We start from the raw sequence: 20,436 nt of genomic DNA, 5'->3' as shown, positions 1-20,436 counted from the left end.
CATTATATTCTTTAGCTATAAAAAAGCATTTCTTGTATTTAGATATTTTGATGTCAGCAATAATATTGTTTTTAATAGCCACAAATGGACTGATGCTCATACATGGGTTTAAAATAAATATTCATAATGCCTATGCCAGTAGACACTAATTTCAAATTCCTGACAGAAATCCAAAGATAATAAACAGTCAGACCTTGACATTATTAAATGATACATGAGACAGTTATGCTAATTTAGCCTTTGACTTATCCATCATTTATCCTCCAAAAGTCACTTTTGAAACGAAATTGCCACTCTAGCACTTTGAAAATGTGACTGTATATACTTTTATGAAAAAAGATATGCTTTCAGAGAAACCATGCAAGAATAAATTAAAATATGATCTATTTTGCAGGCAATTTGTTTCATAAAATATCCTCCACCTAGGTTAGAGGTTAGCATCATCACCATTTAGGATTTTATTTTTGTTGTTTGAGGCAAGGTTTCTGTACATAGACCTGGCTATCCTGCAAGTCACTGTAGACCAGGCTGGCCTTGCACTCACAGAGATTCACCTGCCTCTGCCTCCCTAGTGTTGGGATTAAAGGCATGTACCCTGCTAACAGCTTATCATTTACTTTTTAACATGACAAAAATGGCTAATTTTTTAAATGTTGTAAGCATACATTTTTCCTATTGTCTTACTTTGCAGCACATAAATGTAGTTGTTGTTTATAACCATAGTGATGCTGGTTACTGTCACAAACATAAAAATACAGATGAAAGAGAACTTTCAGACTCCTCTGTGTTACATTAGTGGTGTTGTGGTCTAGCTCTGCTCTGCTTTTGCAGGTGATCAAAGCAGTGGAAGAAGGTTACCGCCTACCAAGCCCCATGGATTGTCCAGCTGCGCTCTATCAATTAATGCTGGATTGCTGGCAGAAAGATAGAAATAGCAGACCCAAATTTGATGAAATAGTCAACATGCTGGACAAGCTGATACGAAACCCAAGTAGTTTGAAGACACTTGTTAATGCATCGAGCAGGTAAAAGACCAGACTTGTGTAATTTTCCTGGGTTTATCTGATCAGGTTGATGTAATAAATACTTTATCAATTCAGGCATTTATGTATTACTACATGAATCTGTATGACAGATTATTTAACAATAATCTTTCATAATGTTTACCTTTTTAAATAAAAAGATGTAGATAATTTATCCCTAAAAACAAGCCAGTCATGTAACATGTTATTGTCAAAAATAGTATGTGCACACTACACTGAAATAGCTTTAGAAAACAAGATCAAAATGTGTTTAGAGCATAGGTTCTGGTAGATAAATGAGATATAAGAGACAAAGGAAGCACTGATGGTTCTATACCACATAGCTAACAATGATTACACATGAATTCTTTAGAATACATTTCGACATTAGTCATTAACTTATGATTACATTGTGGCATTCAGTTTATGAACACTGATGTCTTCCAGGACTTTTTAAACTTTATCTGATTGTACAGAGATATTTGCTTAATCATTTAGTATTAAATTTGAAGATTAGAACTGATAAATGAATAACCTTGTGGAAAAATGTGTACAAGCCAATAACCATATTTTCTATTTTTATGAAGTACAATAAGAATACATTTAAGTAATATTAGATATTTCCAATGCATTTTTCACTTTATCAGAAAAATTATTGAAACGTTCCCACTAATAAAAATCAAGTTGGTTTCAAATTAGAAAATTTACTAGATTATTACTTTCAGTATATTTAATGCCACTGTGATTTTTAAATTTATTTTTACTAAAAAGGAAGTCCTGCTAGTTGCTGAATTGACTGCTTATTAAAATGAACTAAATAAAACTATTTGCTTATGATGAAGTTACATAAGTTGTCTGATCCTGATGCAACATTTGTTTACTAAGTCATTTTAATATAAGTCGGGAATGAGCACTCAGAATCTGTTGCTGTAATTTGAACTTTCTATGCTAACAGCTAGAGACTATGTCTTCTTCACAAATACTGCATATGTTTTTCCCTAAATTCTGTTTTTAATTCCCTATGGTCATGTATAATATTGAGCCTTTCTCTAGTCTAATTTTATGAATGATATTGAGATAACTGTCACAAACTATCTAAAGAAAGGTAATAATAAAAAAGTCCCTGGTATTCTAAATCATATTGATTGTTTTTAATCATCTTTCCTTATTTTCTTATATATGGTATATAAGATCGTTTTTTGTATGTGGTTTGTAGAGTTCATATTAGTCTTATACATATTAGTCTTATACATATATTAAGTATTTAGGCTATCTAATTTTAATTAAACAGTCACATACAAACAATAATTCTGCAACGAGTTTGCTCATGGCTCATTAGCTGCTATCAGTTATATCACAAAATTTTATGACTTTGGTATCTAAATAATAATATTTGAAATCCTCTTAGTACCTTATTTTTTCATTTAATGGTCGTATTTTCTAACCTCTATTGGATTCTTCCCATGGTAATATTCTTTAAAGTTGAATGTTTACAAAATTGTGATGATTCCTTAATGTAGTATTTGTCTACTTTTCACCTGTTATTTTCTTCATTTCTATTTTTCATAATTATAAAATTTAGAATAATGACCAAAGATCAATATACTATTTCATTCAATGAATATTCACCATCTCAGTCTATGTTATGTTGTGAGCTAAGAGCTGAAGACACCAGGTTCAATCCAGCAGATCTATATATTATATATATTATCCCTTTAGGGAGCCAGCACACTGGAGGGAGAGACAAAATAAAATGACAATAAATTGTCCTTAGTATTCTTGATCTTAGCCATTCTGGCATGTGTAAGATGATAACTCAGAGTCATTTTGATTTGCATTACCCTGCTGATTAAGAACGTTGAGCACTACCTTAACTGTCTTTTGGTCATTTGAGATTCTTCTGGTGAAAATGCTCTTTATAGCTCTGTACACCATTTTTCAATTGGGTTATTTAATATTTTGATGTCTTGTTTCTTGAGTCTTTATGTATCTTGGAGATCAGCCCTCTCTCAGATGTGGGTTTGGTGAAGATCTTTTCGAATTCTGTAGGCTGTTGTTCTGTCCTATTGACAGTGTTCTTTGCCTTATAGAAGCTTTTCAATTACCACAGGTCCCATTTATTGATTGTTGCTTTCTGTGTCTGTGCTACTGGTGTTGTATTTAGGAAGTGGTCTCCTGTGCCAATGCATTTCAGGCTACTTCCCACTTTCTCTTCTATCAGGTTCAATGTAGCTGGATTTTTGTTGAGGTCCTTGATCTACTTGGATTTGAGTTTTGTGCATGGCAATAACATGGATCTATTTGCAATTTTCTCCATGTTGATTTCCAGTTATGCCAACACCATTTATTAATGATAGTTTCCTCTTTTTATTGTACCATTTTGGCTTCTTTGTGAAAAATCAGGTGTTCATCAGTATGTGGATTGCCTGCAGAAGGGAAATCAATTGAGATTATACTGGGTAAACCAGGAATATGTGGGGTAAATAAGTGGGAAGGAGGATGAGAACATGAAGGGAAGGGATGGTTGAGGTGGGAGTGATGAAGAGGAAGAAGGATGAAAGACATCTTAATGGAGAGAGTCACTATGGACTTAGGCAGAACGAGACACAGAGATCCACAACCAAGAACCAGGCCTGGCTCCAAGAATTCAGTCAAAGAGAGGGAGGAGGGAATATATGACCAAGAGAGGTGAAGATCAAAATGGGAAATCTACAGAGACAGATGAACCAAGCTTATGGAAACTCATGAACTCTAGACTGACAACTAAACAAACTCTAGGGGACCATACTAGGGCTACTGTTTGTGGGAGGCAGTTATGATGTTTGAACTATCAGATGGGACCCTTGCAGTAAGGGCATGATAAAATCCTGGTACATGAGCTAGCTTGTTGAAGCCCACTCCCTTGGATCAGATGCCATGCTCAACCTTAATTCATGGTAAAGGGGATTGTCCTGGCCCTAATGTATTGAGTCAGACTCTGTTGACTCCTCATGCAAGCCCTTACTCATGAGGAAGAGAAGACTAAGTGTGGGCTGAGGGGGTGGGCAGGGTTAGGAGGAGAGATGGGAGCAAGAACTGTGGTTGAAATGTAAAATGAAATTTAAAATAAATAAATTATATTTAAAAAACAAAAAATAAATAAAATCATTGTAACAACATGCATTTATTTCTGCACTGGAGAGTGAGAGTAGAATTCCAGATAACCCAGAAGTTATAGAGTCTGTTCATGGGAAACAAGAAAATTCCTTTTATTTTAATTTCCATTTTGAACTTAAAATCTAATTATATAATTTTCTCATTTCTGTTTCCTCTTCCAACTCCTCCCATGTAATTCCCCTGGCTCAAGTTCCCCAAATTCATTGCCTTGGTTTCTTTAATTGCACACACATACACACATACATATACTTGTATGTATATGATTGAATAACCAGTTCTTGTCCTAGTGTAAAAATTCTTATTTCTCCCAATATCAGTATCCCTTACTTAGCTTACTACAGTTTTTTTTTCCCTAGCGTTGAAACCCTGTAAGATGTTTGTCCCTTCCATGTTAGAATGTATATTTGTGTCATGCTTTTCCAGGTCTTATTTAGACTATAAAGTTGTTGAGAGTTCATGGGTATATACTTCATGTTCTGGACCTTACACTATTTCTCTCTCCTCTTCTGGACATGTTGCTTGGAGATTTAGGGACATAAGTTGTATTGAAAATATGTTATTTGGGACTGAGCACCATATATAGTAACCTGTTCACTGCATTTTAATCAGTTCTGGATTCTGTAATGCTCTTTGTTGCAAAGAGAATTTTTATTTTCAAAGATGGGATTAAGTTTATTTAGAATTAAGCTAGGCATTATGTTGGTTTAGTAAAATAGTAGTTTTCAGTTCTTCTCTAAGATCCATTGTAACAAGGCAAGGCATTGGTGGCACACGCCTTTAATCCCAGAACTCGGGAGGCAGAGGCAGGCTGATCTCTGTGAGTTTGTGAGTTCGAAGCCAGCCTGGTCTCCAGAGCGAGTGCCAGGATAGGCTCCAAAGCTACACAGAGAAACCCTGTCTCGAAAAACCCAAAAAAAAAAAAAAATCCATTGTAACCATAAGTCTTATGGGAATGTCCTATGTCTGTCTGTGGGTGTTTATCCCATTGGTTGTTGAATAAAGTACTGTTGGCCAATGAAGAAGCAAGTTAGGCAGGACTAAGAGTCAAGGAGGATTCTGGGAAATGTAGTAACAGATACAAGCAAGAAATGACATAGCAGGGACAAACAGGAAGTCATAAATTCTCTCTTGCTCTTGCTCTTCCTCCTGCCTAACTTGCTCTCCTATTGGCCAACAGTACTTTATTTATCAACCAATGAGATAAACATATACACAGAAAGACCTCCCCCCATCAATCCATGACCTCATTAACCTTGAATAATTGGGTAGGCTTCCAGTACCAGAGATGATTTCCCTTTTTTTGAACAGCCTTGAATCCAAGTGGAGAGCTGTTGTTTACCACCATGATATTAATACCATTTCTGCATCCTTAGTGAGTTTCATTGCACAGTGCTGGACATTACTGTAAGTCATTGGCATCATAGATTGCTAGGGTCTGCTTCCTTCCCATGGATGTTTGCCTGACTTCTGATACAGTGAGACTTTTAGGTCAGATCATGAATGGATCCTTCATGTTCTGTGTCAGAGCTGTATTGTGCTTTTAGCAATAGGGATTTACCATGAAGCTTTATTTAATTAAGTAGGTGACAAGTGGAAGAGACCTGGTCAATTATAAAGTATCTTTTAATTTGTATGGCTAATTTTACTATGATTGAGAGAAATTGAGAACAAGGAAGGGTTAGACTATTGTTCCAAATACTATAATTGGAACCACTTGAAAAATTGATAAATAAAATGAGGAATTTTATTCTGGTCATGTTGGGTTGATATTTGTATTTAAAAGATGGAAACTCAAAAGAAGTCTATGGTTACATATGAAACATTAGCTGGAGATTAAACTTACTAATTGAATATAACTAGACACCATCAAAATGAGCAATGAAAGCATAAATACCTTTTTTCACAAAAAAACTTACTAATTTGCTGATTATGATTCAGTCTACAGTAAAAGTCAAAAACTTATTTTTGTCTCTTCCCACTTATATCTTGAATTGTCTATTATTCAAGTAGTTGTGTATTTTCCCTATTATTTAATTCTAGTTCCAGAGATTCTTTAAATGTGACAATATTATAATTACAAATAAAAAAGGATCAGCTTGTTAATTATAATATCTGTGTTTTGTGTGATTTAGAGTATCTACTTTGTTGGCCGAGCATGGTTCTCTTGGGTCTGGAGCCTACAGATCAGTAGGTGAATGGCTGGAAGCAATCAAGATGGGCCGATACACAGAGATTTTCATGGAAAATGGATACAGTTCAATGGACGCTGTGGCTCAGGTGACCTTGGAGTGAGTAATTTTTCTGATAATTTTTACCTAATTTTTGGGGCAAGAAAAGTGTATTCACACACCAGAGTGGATGCAATCAAGGGAAAACAGTTAAGCTGTGTCCATATATGGCAGATTTCAAAGAAGCCTCATCTTTTTTTTAGCCTGTATTGTTAACAGCTGCATGGTTCATGCTTCTTGTGACCAGTATCTTTGCTTTTTGTTCATCAAACAAACAACATTTGAGTATTTGGATAATTGGAATCACAACTCCTTGGCGAAGTACTGGTACTTTGTGTTGTGAAAAAAGATGTTTTGTTGATGAGGTTTTTATACTGGTACTTATGTTATATAAATGTAAATATAAAACAAAACAAACTGTAAGCACAATTGGTGTGGTTAGTCCTGTGTAAGAAAAGACAAAATCAAAAACTGAAAGAACATATTCTTAAATGACAGCTTTCTATAGTAAATACCCAGGGGAAAGCTTAAACAAAGTTTCTCTGGCAGGAATCTCATTTAATATCTACATGGTGCAACTTATTTTCTTGAAGTTTGAGGATATGTTAGATCCTGCCTCTGATGTGTTGTTATTTGGTACAATCTCAGTGGAACCAATTGTGCCCTTTTCTGTTTGCACGTTTAAGAGACAATTTATGAAATCTTATTAAATAAAAATTACTAGAGCTAAATATTAAATTCTTTAAGGCTGTACATCATTTGTACTTTATTATATACTCTATATGTGTAATTGTTTTAGCCTAATTGCTATTTGTGAAAAATAATTGTTCTATTGTGGTTCCATCTAGATTACATCTAAATTAATAATGTTTTAACCTGTGAAGTCATGATAACTGACTTCAAATGACCTGCAAATTTAAAGGTTAAAATATTGTTATAAGGATTTAAAAATGTTAGTATGCTCTAAGTCATTAACCCACTGTATGGACTTCATCCCTTCATGTAATATTGATACTGAACAGTTCTCTAGACATCCCTATCTATCATTCTGATATCATTGAATTCATTGCTCATCCTCACCAAAGGTAACAGGGTACCATTACTTACTACAGATTAATATCACAGTCCCAGCACTGTCTTCCTTCATAATGATAACTAAACATACATTAAATCATAACCACTTGGCTTGCTTTATTAGGTTACTTAATCCCATTCTCACAGTTATTACTAAATCACATCTTGAAGACATGAATGTTTTACCCATTATTTCTTTGATGCTCAAGAAACTCATTTCTGCCATAGTTAAAAAGTATACTAAAAATATTCCTGATGATTTAAAACTATTTTTACATAATTACTATTTAATTTTTCAGTAAAAATGGTCATTTTAATTTATTAAAGTCATTTGTCATTTTATATTAAAATGATATTGTAGGTATTTCTTCTACCCAATGTCAGATTACCTGTAAATACATAATAAAATTATTTGCATTAAACAATGTCTCTGTTTTTATTAAGAGAATATATGACCATACATATATTTAGAACTGTTTTATGTAAAAAGTATTGTTACAAAAATCCCATTTTTTTTTCTTTTTTAAAGTTATTTTAATGTGAGTGTTATCTTCCAGTGAATCATTTTATTTCTTGGGGACCTCAAAATAGTAGAACTATGTGAAATATTATTGTACCAGGGTTTTACTTTTTCTTATTTCTTAAAATTCATTCCTATTTATTTCTGTAACCCCTTCAACTCTCTTTAGTATTGTATGCTTTCTCAAAACCTAAGCATCTCTTCTATTTCCTTATAATTGTTACTTTGTTAAATTGCCTCTTTCAATTTATCTTTCAATTCATTTACTGGAAATTAGAAAAGTAAGGACAAAGACTGTTGTCTTATATAAATTGCTTCAAATACCTGGGATCCGTAGTCATTACCATAATCCTTACTGGGAATTAGGTATGCTATCTCCAAGAAGTTGGCATTATGGAGAATTTGACATTATCAGGAGTAAATTCTGTTGTTTGTTATGACTTTTCCTGACCAGCGTTTCTACTTAGTAGGTTTTGTTTTAGCAAAATATCATTTTAACTTAAGTACAAAATAAGGACTTATCAGTTACTTCCTTGGTCATGGATTAAAAATGTAATTTTACAGTTTTTTAGCTTAACAAAGAGAAAAATAAAGCTGCCCTATGATGAGAAGTAGCACCCCCCCAAAAAAAATGGGGTATTCACACAAATCAGGGGCATACTCTTGGAACACCTTGACCGTACACTTGCATAGCTAGTCATCATCCATTATCTAAATATTAATTGTATGAATCCTATGAAAGACTATAGTAACATGATAAAATATTATTCCTAAAAGCTAATAAGGGACTGACATATTCATAGCTCTGTAAATCTTTAGAAAAAAATGTTAAATCAACCAAAAAAGCAAATGCACAAAGTACTATACATTAATGATGTGTTTTACTGATTGACAAATTTGGGTGTATATTAAGTTTAGAAATATAACTCGGAAACAGTTCTTATAATTATAACCATTGATTAAAAACTGCCTTAATAAGGGTTATTTTGTTTTTCAACTATTTGCCAGTACATGTATGAGGAATAAAAATGAAGACTTTGTGTGTCTTAAAGGAAGGCATATTCAATAAGAATAGCTTTTAACTTTAGATACTCTGCCTGCTGCCTGTCTCCTTTTCTCAAACCATGCTATTCTGTCTGTATACATTAATCATATTTGAATAATTTTTGGAGAAGAAATGGCAAGACTCTACTATCATGTACAACTGCAGCGAGTTACTGTTGACAGGGGAAATTGTGAACTGGAGACAAGTGGTAAATTGAAGCCAAAGATTTCAAGTAAAGGCATAATCAAAGCTGCTTTGTAGATTTCTTTTCAGGCCAGTGCTGTCAAACCTTGGTTATTTGGAAAATGAGCAAAATCCAGTGAATTTAAATATTATACTAATTTTCTGTAAGCTGAATAGATTACTGTAACAGTTATAAGGGTGGTGTCTTACTACACTAAAACAACAGTTTTCTAAATCTGGAACCCAAATTTGTGCAACTAACTCAAATAGCTTCATTAACCTGTGATGGAAATCATTAAACATAATTTAGTATACTCTCAAAGCATATTTAGGAGAGCTCACTATTCTCTGTGCTTTATGCAACTAAGCGGATATTCTGAATGGGTGTGTGTGTATTTTGTTTTTTGTTTTTTTGTTGAACTCACAGAGATCCACCTGCCTCTGCTTCCTGAGTGCTGGGATTAAAGGCATGCTCCACCAAAGCCCGGCTCTGAGTGTGTTTTTTATAAGGTTTAATCTCTACAAAATGATTGATATTATCTTGGTAAAGATATTTAATACCTTGTACTGTACCTAATAAGTGACTATTTGGATTTTTAAAAATAAGTCAGGAAAAAGTGACAGCACATAGCTACATTATAAAACTGAAAAAAAAAAGACAAAACCAAAATTTTGTGAGGTTGAGTGAATATTCATCACTGTTTCATGTCCATTCTACTAGCCAGCTAGTGGAATGCAGTTTAAGTCCACTAATAATGCTAAAACATATACAAAGCACAAAAGAAAACAAGCAAGGATGTATCTTTCTCTCTTTTTTCTGTCTCTACCTCTCCCTTCTTCTGTCTCTTCCTTCCTCTTCTTCTCCCATATATGTATGTATGTATGTATGTATGTATAAGGCACTTTTTATTCTTTAGCTTGTTCTATTACTTCAGCCCCACAATATATTAAGAGTATTTTTCATTACTTTTTGTCATGAAATAACGTTTGAAAACATATTGAAATGTAATCCCAGGAACAGAACCACATTACATTGCCGATCTTCTAAAACATGTCATGTCTTGTCAACATAATTTTGTCTTCTATGTTCTATTCTCATCATTTATGGCTATGCAAGCCTATGCTTAAGAGTGATGTATCAACACTAAAAACAGCCTTAAGTATTATTCAGATAACAGGTGTTCATAATGCAATTAGTGTAATGTGTATATAGTGGACACATATAAAACTATCAAGACATGATATGTCTTAGATGCACAGTAAAATTAGGGGGGGAAAGGTATATACTTCACCATCAGAAAACATTTCTTTCCAAAATTCACTGTACAGGAGTGAAGTCACTTAATTGCCACACACAATGTACCTATTGTTATGAATCTGCCCGCTTTGTACATGTAGGATACAGTAAAATAGAAACTGTTATAGTTAGTAGAGGGCTTATTAGGTAAAGTACTTTCTGAGCTATCATAAATTCTGATAGCTAGCATCCACTTCAAAGTCAGGTATGGCAGAATGGACTTTTAAAGCCATTTCTGGGGGCCAAAGATTGGCTAATCCCAGGGTAGTCACTGGTCAGTCTATCTGCAAGTTCTAGGCTCAGTGATGGGCCCTGTTTAAATAAATGAATAAATGCATGAATGTAAATAAAAAATTTAGAGAGGCAATTAGGAAGACACAGAAATATCAGACTCTGGTATCCTCATATGTCTACACAGTTGAGCCTACACATGCATATGCCACATATACAAACACAGAAATACATGTGTGTATGTGCACACACATGCACATATGTAAATAAATACTCCCAAAGAAAACGCACTTAAAATAAACTGTTGAAAATAGCCAATTATATGAGATGAAAATACAATGTTTTTTAAAATTTAAATTAGAAACAATATTGCTTTACACATCAATCCCAGTTCCCTCTCCCTCCCTTCCTCCCCTGCTCCACACCAACCCCCCATCCTATCCACTTTCTGCTCCCCAAGGAGGGTGAAGCTATCCATGAGGGATCTTCAAAGTCTGTGATATTTTTGGAGCAGGTCCTAGGCCCTCCCACATGTGTCTAGGCTGACAGAGTATAACTCTATGTGGAGTGGGTTCCCAAAGACCATTCTTATGCTAGGGATAAATACTGATCTACTACCCCATAGATTCCTCAGGCCTCCTAACTGACACCTACGATCAGGGGTCTGGGTCTGTCCTATGCTGGTTTCCCAGCTGTCAGTCTGGGGCCCATGACTCTCCTTTGTTCAGGTCAACTGCTGCTGTGAGTTTATCCAATCTGGTCTTGACCCCTTTGCTCATCCAGTACCTGATGGAAGCAGAAGCAGACATCTACAGCTAAAAACTGAGCTGAACTCCTGAAATTCAGTTGGAAATACAATGTTTTAATGCATTTGACAGTATTGGAAGAAAGATATTCAAGCTTCAGATAATTTTATATAGTACCAACCTAATTCTCCAAGACGTATCTGAGAGTAGTTGTATAAATACGTGTTCTCTCTCATTTCCACTGAAAAAGATATTATGGATATTTGTATTCATAAGCATAAAATTATACTGATTTGTTTGTCTATATATCACTTTCATAGTTCCTAAAATAACAAATCAGACTTAAAGAAATACCTTAGAACTCTATAAAAATGTACATTATTTATAAACAATGTTTAAGATATAATGCTTCATATTTGTAATTTTATTTTTCTTATAGGAAAAAATAAATAAGTGGAAGTAGGGAAGAGGAAGAGAGAGGACAAAAGACATGAGAAAAAAGTTCAGTGTACTGGTCATATACTTGTGTGTGCAGAGAACATCAGAAAATAAACTGATATTGAAAAGTATTTTATGTGTTTTTAACTAGTAAGATTAGGACAAATATGACTTAAAGTCAGTATTAAAGTTTCTAGTCAAGTATGTTTGTATACAACTTTAATTCAATCATTTGAGAAAATAAATTAAATTTGCCCCCCCATAAATACAAACTATTTACCTGTATTTATTAACCAAATTCAATTCTTCAAAACATTCCTTTTTATCATAACAAACTCAATATACCAACTCTTTAGGTTCTCTTGTGAGTTGTTCATTTTGGGAGAAATAAATTATAATCATATAAGCGTTAGCAAAGCTACACATATAAAAAATAATAAGTCAAACTAATGATTCAATGTCATTGTAGCCAAGAGTCAGAATGTGGCACAAACATATATGCACCGACAAACCCTTCAACTCAAAGTGTTACACGTGAAAAGTCCATGTCCTTCAAAGTGGAAACCAGTATATTTGGGGTTTTAAATCAGTAAGAGAAAATGTCATAGTTATTATTTAAAAGTTATCTCTACTGATTACATGAGTAATTGTGAAGTATGTAACTTAAATATATGATACTTAAATAAAGAGATGGCCCTCAGGGCTTAGATTTTTACAATGCATATGACAAACACACGTTTTAAAATATAGCTTCTCCTCTCAATTTAATTTTTTTAACTAGGAATTGATTATATCTGTGCTCAAAATTCAGTTCCTTTGATCCTGGCTGTGAGCTACACTTTTCTAGTAACCACCCATAAATATTCACTTTACACAATTTTTGATGAAACATATAGGGTTAGGTTCAGGGTTAGTGTCAGGGTTAGGGTTAGGGTTAGGGTTACGGTTAGGGTTAGGTTTAGGGTTAGGTTTAGGGTTAGGTTCAGAGTTAGGTTAAGGGTTAGGGTTAGGCTTATGGTTAGGGTTAGGGTTAGGGTTAGGTTTAGAGTTAGGGTTAGGCTTATGGTTAGGGTTAGGGTTAGGGTTAGGGTTAGGTTTAGGGTTAGGGTTAGGGTTAGGGAAGTGCTCAACAATGGTAACTATGTTGAAATGTAGATTTATTATAAAACTTTAGTCAAAACATCCAGGTCTTTGAGTATTTTCCATATTCAATTATGCCTTTCAAGTTTGCTTTTTTTACCAGAAATAATTTCTGTATTTAACGTAAGTTTTTTTTTTTTTCCAAAATCAGCCCTAGATATGATGACAAATTAAAGTGTGGGTTTCAAAGTTTCATGTCTGGTTTAAGTCCTTCCTCAGTTGACTACTGATGTGTCCTATAGCTGAATGATTTACATTTCCCAAATCTGTGTCTCTTTGTCCATAAACTAATTTTTTTTAAATACTGTGCTGCCATTAAACACTTTTCTAATACTGAGAAACTGGATAATTATTAAGCATAACAGGGTCACTGTCTGAAGAATTTTGTCCCTATAATTATGATGTCTTTCCTTGTAGTCTAGTATCTTCAGCAGAAGCCAAGGAGTCTATTAAGTAACCTACAATGAATAGAGTAGCCTTCTAATGTCATAGACTCCCTTAGCCAATGATAAGCCAGAGAAGGCCAATTTAATTGAGAAGAAAGGCAGTGTTTATTTGTATTTTAATTTTCAATTATCTATTACTGTGATAACTATAGAGACTTTCTTTCCAAGCAGATTGTTACTGAATCTATGTTTTGCAGTTAATTCTCTTGCAAACCACATCAGCATTTATTGTTTTTATATTGTTTGCTGAGATTCTGTACTTAACGTTCAGTAATAATGTTGTAAGAAAAAATCATATTACTGTCATAAGTACCAATAGTATTTTGGTTGTATCTCATTTTATGAAATTCTCATAAGAAATTCAGAAACCATTAAGAAGATAAAAAGCTTGAAGTTATCTGAGTATATGAGTCATTCCAGGGCTGACAAGGTTGGAATCAAGGTGCTCAGCCTTCTTGCAAAGAGTTATCTTTCTGTTACATAACAATACTTTGTTTTACCCATTGTGATCTTGCCATTTTCTTCAATACTATCTGATAGCTAAGAAAATTTAAATTAAGAAACTGAGTGCAAAAATAAAAGTTATTGGACAACTGTTTTTAGCAAGGTGACTTCCTAAAAAATTCCAATATGCTAGATATATTTGTCACTTATAATTATGAGTTATAAGTGTTAACTTTTCTTAGAATTAGTTCATATAATTTTCCAAATATGTGGATTGATTGTATTTGCCCAAACATCTTTTCATGAAATGATTTCCTTTGAAATTCTATAAAATAGCATTTAAAATACATATGCTTGCTTTCTTTAAGCTTTATAAGATACTTTGAGTTTAGAAAAATAGTTTAAGATTTCTTTTAAAAAATAAGATTATTTAGGTAATATGGGAAAAGAATCTAGGATGAAATCCATTTTGAAAGTGTATAGTCTTCAGATTTCTCTAAATGTCAAAAGAAAACAAAAGCTGATGTGTGATTTAGTAAAAGATAAAACTTTGGCACTATGAATCCAAAGTAAAAAATGACACAAAACTTTGTTATAAAGGCATTTCTGTGATGATTATTGTGTAAGGCTGCCTCTAATGTGTGATGGCTATATGAGATGAATGAGACTCTTAAAGAGATCAGTCTTCAATTGATAAGGTGTAAAACTTTAAATTACAGTTTATATTTCCTTTAGCAAAAAATAACATTTGATGTTGTATCGGGATCACATTTTCAATACTGTTAAAAGAAACTGTACCCATTGGCTTTAAATTTTTTTGGTAAGATATAAACATTCATTTTCACAACTATGTACCATTTAAATTATGATTTTCATCCACAGGAATAAAAGTGAACATGTTCTTTGGCTGCAAATAGATTGTCTTTAAAGTTTTAGAGCCCACCTTTGAAAACTGGACTGTGAATATCTAAACTTGTCACCATTTTGTGACTAACTCCTGCAAAACATTTACCCCTTTGCCAGCGTGAAATATTGAGGTGTGCTACAAACTGAATCAATACATACATCCAACGTGTGCTTTCTTCATGCAGGGATTTGAGGCGCCTGGGAGTGACTCTGGTCGGGCACCAGAAGAAGATCATGAACAGCCTTCAAGAGCTGAAGGTGCAGCTGGTAAATGGGATGGTGCCAGTGTAACCTCCACAGGTGTCACTTCTTCAAGTGAACAGCTCTGCACTTTGTAAACAGCCCTGAGATTTATTTTAACAATTATAGGAGAAAAGGGAAAGGATTGGTTTCTAAACATTTAGGGACATTTGTCTCAGCCTTTGTATTTGTAAACAATATTTTACTAAATATCCAGATCTTCCTCTTGGTGTCTTCATTTTTCATGAAACAAATGGAACCTGCATAGAGTGAAAACAGGATAAACATCCTATATTAAATAGTAAATAAATCTTACCCAATTACTTCCACAGAATCTTGTACATGAAATATATCACGACACAGAACCTTTATAGACTGTTAAGGCAGCCCCTTTCAAAACTTGCAGGGATCTACTTGAAGGAAAAATTATAAAGCCATGTGTGGGCTAAGAAAAGCTGCATTTCACTAACATTTACTTCAATTCTTAACTTTTACTTCTGTCTACATGAGTGTATTGAAGAGCAATATGATTAGATTACTCCTTAAAACAGTTTGTAATTTAAAATGCAATTTTGTTGTTAAGTTATAGAAAATAGTATATAAACATGTTGCTTGCTCAAGGAAAAGTTCAATACAGGGTGGATATTTATTTTTCTGTATTATATAATTTACATGTAGTTGCTCTTCTAGAGACTTTGGGTAATGAATGTGTATATACTGTATAGTTTGCAATATGCCAGGAACTGACTAACCTTGGACTGTGTGTGTGTGTGTGTGTGTGTGTGTGTGTGTGTCTGTGTGTGTGTGTGTGATGTTGGTATATTATGCAATATTGTTCTGCTTGCATTTTTGATGGTGATTTAATTTTGGCAGCATATAGGAAAGGGTATTCTAGATTGTAATATGAATAAGAGAAATAGTAACCCATAGACCAAAATTCAGCCCAAGTTGATATATTTCTCTCATTTTAAAAGCAACTCATTACTTTATTTGAACAGATCATGTCATTAATATGAAATCCCCTTTGGATTTTTACAAACACATTCTAGTATGTCGGACAAAGCATTTTCACCCATTAATCTTATACCCTTCTCTGAAATTCCACCTTTCTAAGTTCCAAAAGATGCTTTCTCAAGCAAAGTTGACACAAAGGGCACATTAATGTGGGATGTAGAGAGATTTGAGTGTGCTGGCTTCTGTTAGTGTCCAGGCAGGGGGGCATTCAACATCTCCCCTTGTGCTCATCATTTCAATCACTATCATTGTGACTCATTTATAAAACTTTGAAACTAAGATAGCAGTAAAAAAAATGAAAAAAAAAATCTGTTGTTACTCAGAATTTTGTTTCCACTTTTTTCATCAATAACTGCTTGTTAACTTAATTACATTTTGTCCCCCATTACATTACATCAATTCTATTTTGAAGAACCAATGTAAAATATTTAAAAATTAGACTTGTGAAGTAATATAAGACAGTCCTTCAGTACATTATATACACTGCACCAACAAAAAGCTGTCAAAACAGTGAGAGTGACAGTGACCTGAGCAGTATTTTACATTGTTGTGCTTTATAAAATCAAGAGAATGGTATGTGACATTTGAGGAGCAGAGGACTTTCAGTGCTACATTAGTAAAAGCATGTGAGAGAAGTAAGGCCTGCAGGACAGATGACAGTATTTTTGTGAATGGTAGTCCTTGCTCTTGCAAGCGCATGTTTCATTTCAATATTAACCCATGCAAAAAAAATAATTTGGGAAAAGGATGCATCCATCTTTCATTCTTTCCTTCCTTCCTTCCTTCCTTCCTTCCTTCCTTCCTTCCTTCCTTCCTTCCTTCCTTCCTTCCTTCCCCATCCATTTTAAAAAGATGAAATAGCTCTTTGCTAAAAAAATAAGAAGAGTCAAAACAACAACAAAGGAGTGAACCCCTGTATGTCCACACTATATTCAAGAAATCTTTATTGCTTTAGTGAAATTTTCAGACAATATTGAAAGAAGTAGTTTAATATTGTCATGTTAAAAGTGACAGATATCATCATTGCAAAAGATGAATTTCTACATTTAAACAAACATAAAACGATTAAAACTAACTACCATCATACAATGTAATTGAAGATTTTAGTATACTTTACTGAGTTTTGAAAATTTATTTGAATCTTAGTGATAAAGTAATTTTGAGACCTTCATAACAAAAAATAAAAAAGATTTACAAATGCACGTTTTGGAACTTGTACAAGCCATAGCTATATGGTCATAAAATAATGCATTCCAAATTGTTTTCTAACTTTGTAGGTTCAGAGATTATTGGTGGGTCACTAATACATAAGTGGTTGGCTGTTTCAGCTTTCTCACAACAGAATAAAAATTAATTTGAATCAAATTTAGTTTTCCATTTGCAATTCAAGTGTTACACTGGGAAAGTAATTCAGAAAGAATGCTTAAAAGCCACACAGCTTTCATCCATATCTCAATTTGGTTGAGAGTGTCTAAAGAATGTCAATCTGATTTTAGAAGAAATAGACTTTTAAATTATACGTGCATTGCCTTCCAAAGAGGAAAGAATGACTTTCTAAAATATTTGTCCACCATTGGATGTGTCACCAATTGAAAAGTGCCAATCTCATCTATAAATGTGAGAAGTAGAAGAGGGAGAAAACTCTGCTCTCGTGAAATGTACTGAGTCTGTCACTCAGCACTAGACTTGGCAAATGCTGGTGGTGTGAATTCTTTTCCTGTGGATTCATTTCCTTACACACAGACTCCCCAAAATAAAGTCCAGATTTCTTAATCTTCACACACACAACTGATTTGTAAAGTGATATGTAACACTACTGTGAGAGGGAGTAGCAGGGAATTGCTCTGAGCTGACTGTTTCTATTTAAAGTAATTTAGTCAACATGTTTATCAATCATAATTTATATCAAACCATGCTCTTCACTAGTATGCAATCTGGCAAAAATTGCTGTCTCTGAAAAGTATTAATTATATATAAAATGTAAAGATACTGATTTTCATCATTTAAAAACTGTAATGTGCATGTTTTTTAGTCCTTGTATTTTATTAAGCAACCCCGTGTTCTAAAGTAAGAGAATCATTGTACAATTTGTGTAGACATATTTTATTACAACTTAAGAAGTGTGTCTATAATTATTCATTTTGGAATTGTCACAAATAATGCAAACACTAGTAGCTCTGTCTGTTAAACAATTTCTAACCACAATGTAATAAATGAGATACAACTTGCACATCTCATGTAAAAGTGGAGTTGTTACTATCAGTTGAGCACTTATGTATTTGCATGTCTGCTTTTTTAATTCTACGTGGAAGTGAAAGGATGTAAACAAGGTATTTGTATGTCTATTGAAGTGGGTTTTCAGAAGCACAATGAGAAGTTTTTGCCTTTGAAAGGTGTTTTGGCTGTAATGGTATTAGAGATTTAGTAGGTATGTGATGTTGCATAGCAGAAAATACCACTTTCTCATTTCGTTCTTTCTAAAAATTAGGAGGGAGAATTAAATGTGATAATAAATAGTCTTTTTTTAAACTTTGCCAGATGTTTACCCTCAATGTAAATAAGAACTAGGGACAATACTATGGTGATGGTGATACTAAGCCAATGAAGAGAATCATAATGGTAGCTTTATTTAAAACTTGATAGCTTGAATAAGTCATCATTTTTTTCAATGCTATACCACAACTGGTTACATTGAATATTTTTCTCTAATATGCTTTTAATTATATAGTAATGTATCAGAAAAGAAATAGATGAGAACTTCCTTCTCTGATCTTATTAATTTATGAGTCTTTTACATGCATTGATTGTTGAATGTTCTTGTTAAGAATGACCACGTAATTGTCAGTTAGAGAAAGCTGCTATTCTTTTTTTTTAAATGTCTGTTTGTAAAAACCAGATTCAAGTTCCTTTTCTCAATGTTATTGAAAAAAAGGAAAGTTGGCAAAAATATGTCCCATCATTTTAGGCTGGGTGTTATAGTCACTGAATTTGGAGTTGTCAACTATTTGCGAATATTCTAAATACTGTAGCCTTGGGATTAATTATTTGAATATATATATATATATATATATAATATATATATATATATATATATAGCAATAGTCTGAGACTAAAGTCAGACTCTGTCCCTCATTAATAGGATTATCAAAATCAGTTAGTTTCAGAAAACTGAGAGGTATTTGTGAGGTCTATCTGATTCTTTGGTAACATCAGGATATCTTGTGTCCCTGCCTCACAGTGAATTCAAGGAAGGATACTCATTTTTGTATTGGTTCACATATGCAACTCTGTGTGCTTTCAGTTTGTGTACATGTTTTTGTAGTGTAAGATATTAAATTTTATATTTTTTCACAAAATAAAAACGCTTTCAATATAGTAAAATCTGATTGTCCTACTTGATCTCTCCTAAGCTTTCAAATTTATAGCCTTTTACTTAGGATTTTTATTCTGATAAAAATGTTTTATTTTCTAAGCTATGAACAATAAAAAGATGATGATATACATATTCCACAAAAACTAAAATTGTGGAACATTACCTACATTCATGGTGACAACATAATACAAAATGCACTTGGGGAGAACAATAAAACGAAACAACAGAAACCACAACAAAAAAAATGGAAAATTATATGCTATTTGTAACATCTACAAAAGGGGCCATTTTTGTAAATGGCAACAACCTAAGACCACATTATAGCTAGGCATCTCTGTATCACATTACAAGAAGAGAACATTGCTACAAAAAGGAGATAAAGAAGCAAGGCTCCTTATTTCTGTAAGTATTATATTATAGTGATATTTTAAAATGGCAAGTGATATCTCTATTCTATAGATTGAATCATGTTTGTGATTGGTACATTTTCAGCATAAAAAATGACATACTATGCTTATAGAATAATCACAAGTAAGGCTGATGCATAAAATTGGGATTTTGTTTACTATTTCAATATTAATTCTCATGTGTTACTCAAAGTGGTTTTTCATTTAGACTTACCTTGTTCTTAATGTAAATAGAAGTAAAGATGCTATTTAAAAACAATTTTTCCTATCTTATATTTACTATTGACAAAATTGGAAAAAAATGGTATCAAATGTTCAATGAAGAAGACATTATGGTGTGGAAATTTTTATGTTTACTTTTGAGATGCATATTGTTGACTCTCTTAACTAATGAAAAAGCTGGGGATCACTGAGGAAAAAATAAATTTTACATTTCCAAATGATGTACTTAAAGTTCTCCTAGTTCTGATTATTCCCTACGCATGTCTATATATCAGTCTCAAGAGCATATTTTTAATTATGGAAT

General features: G+C 33.1%; 1 protein-coding gene across 11 annotated transcripts in view; it reads left to right on the top strand.

Moving 5' to 3' along the window:
- The window catches only part of Epha5 (EPH receptor A5), a 323,256-nt gene extending 304,025 nt beyond the window's left edge, over positions 1-19,231 (top strand). For all 11 annotated transcript variants that reach the window (XM_035453282.1, XM_035453281.1, XM_035453280.1 and 8 more), the window contains 3 exons: positions 832-1,025; positions 6,311-6,466; positions 15,062-19,231. In XM_035453282.1, coding sequence (XP_035309173.1) covers positions 832-1,025; positions 6,311-6,466; positions 15,062-15,167 — 456 coding nt within the window. In that variant the 3' untranslated portion in view covers positions 15,168-19,231. The remainder of the gene's footprint in view (positions 1-831; positions 1,026-6,310; positions 6,467-15,061) is intronic.
- Positions 19,232-20,436: the final 1,205 nt, after the last annotated feature.

The sequence above is a fragment of the Cricetulus griseus genome (assembly GCF_003668045.3).
Source record: "Cricetulus griseus strain 17A/GY chromosome 1 unlocalized genomic scaffold, alternate assembly CriGri-PICRH-1.0 chr1_1, whole genome shotgun sequence".
Classification (NCBI taxonomy): Eukaryota; Metazoa; Chordata; class Mammalia; order Rodentia; family Cricetidae; genus Cricetulus; species Cricetulus griseus.
This window is presented reverse-complemented; position numbering and strand designations above follow the sequence as displayed.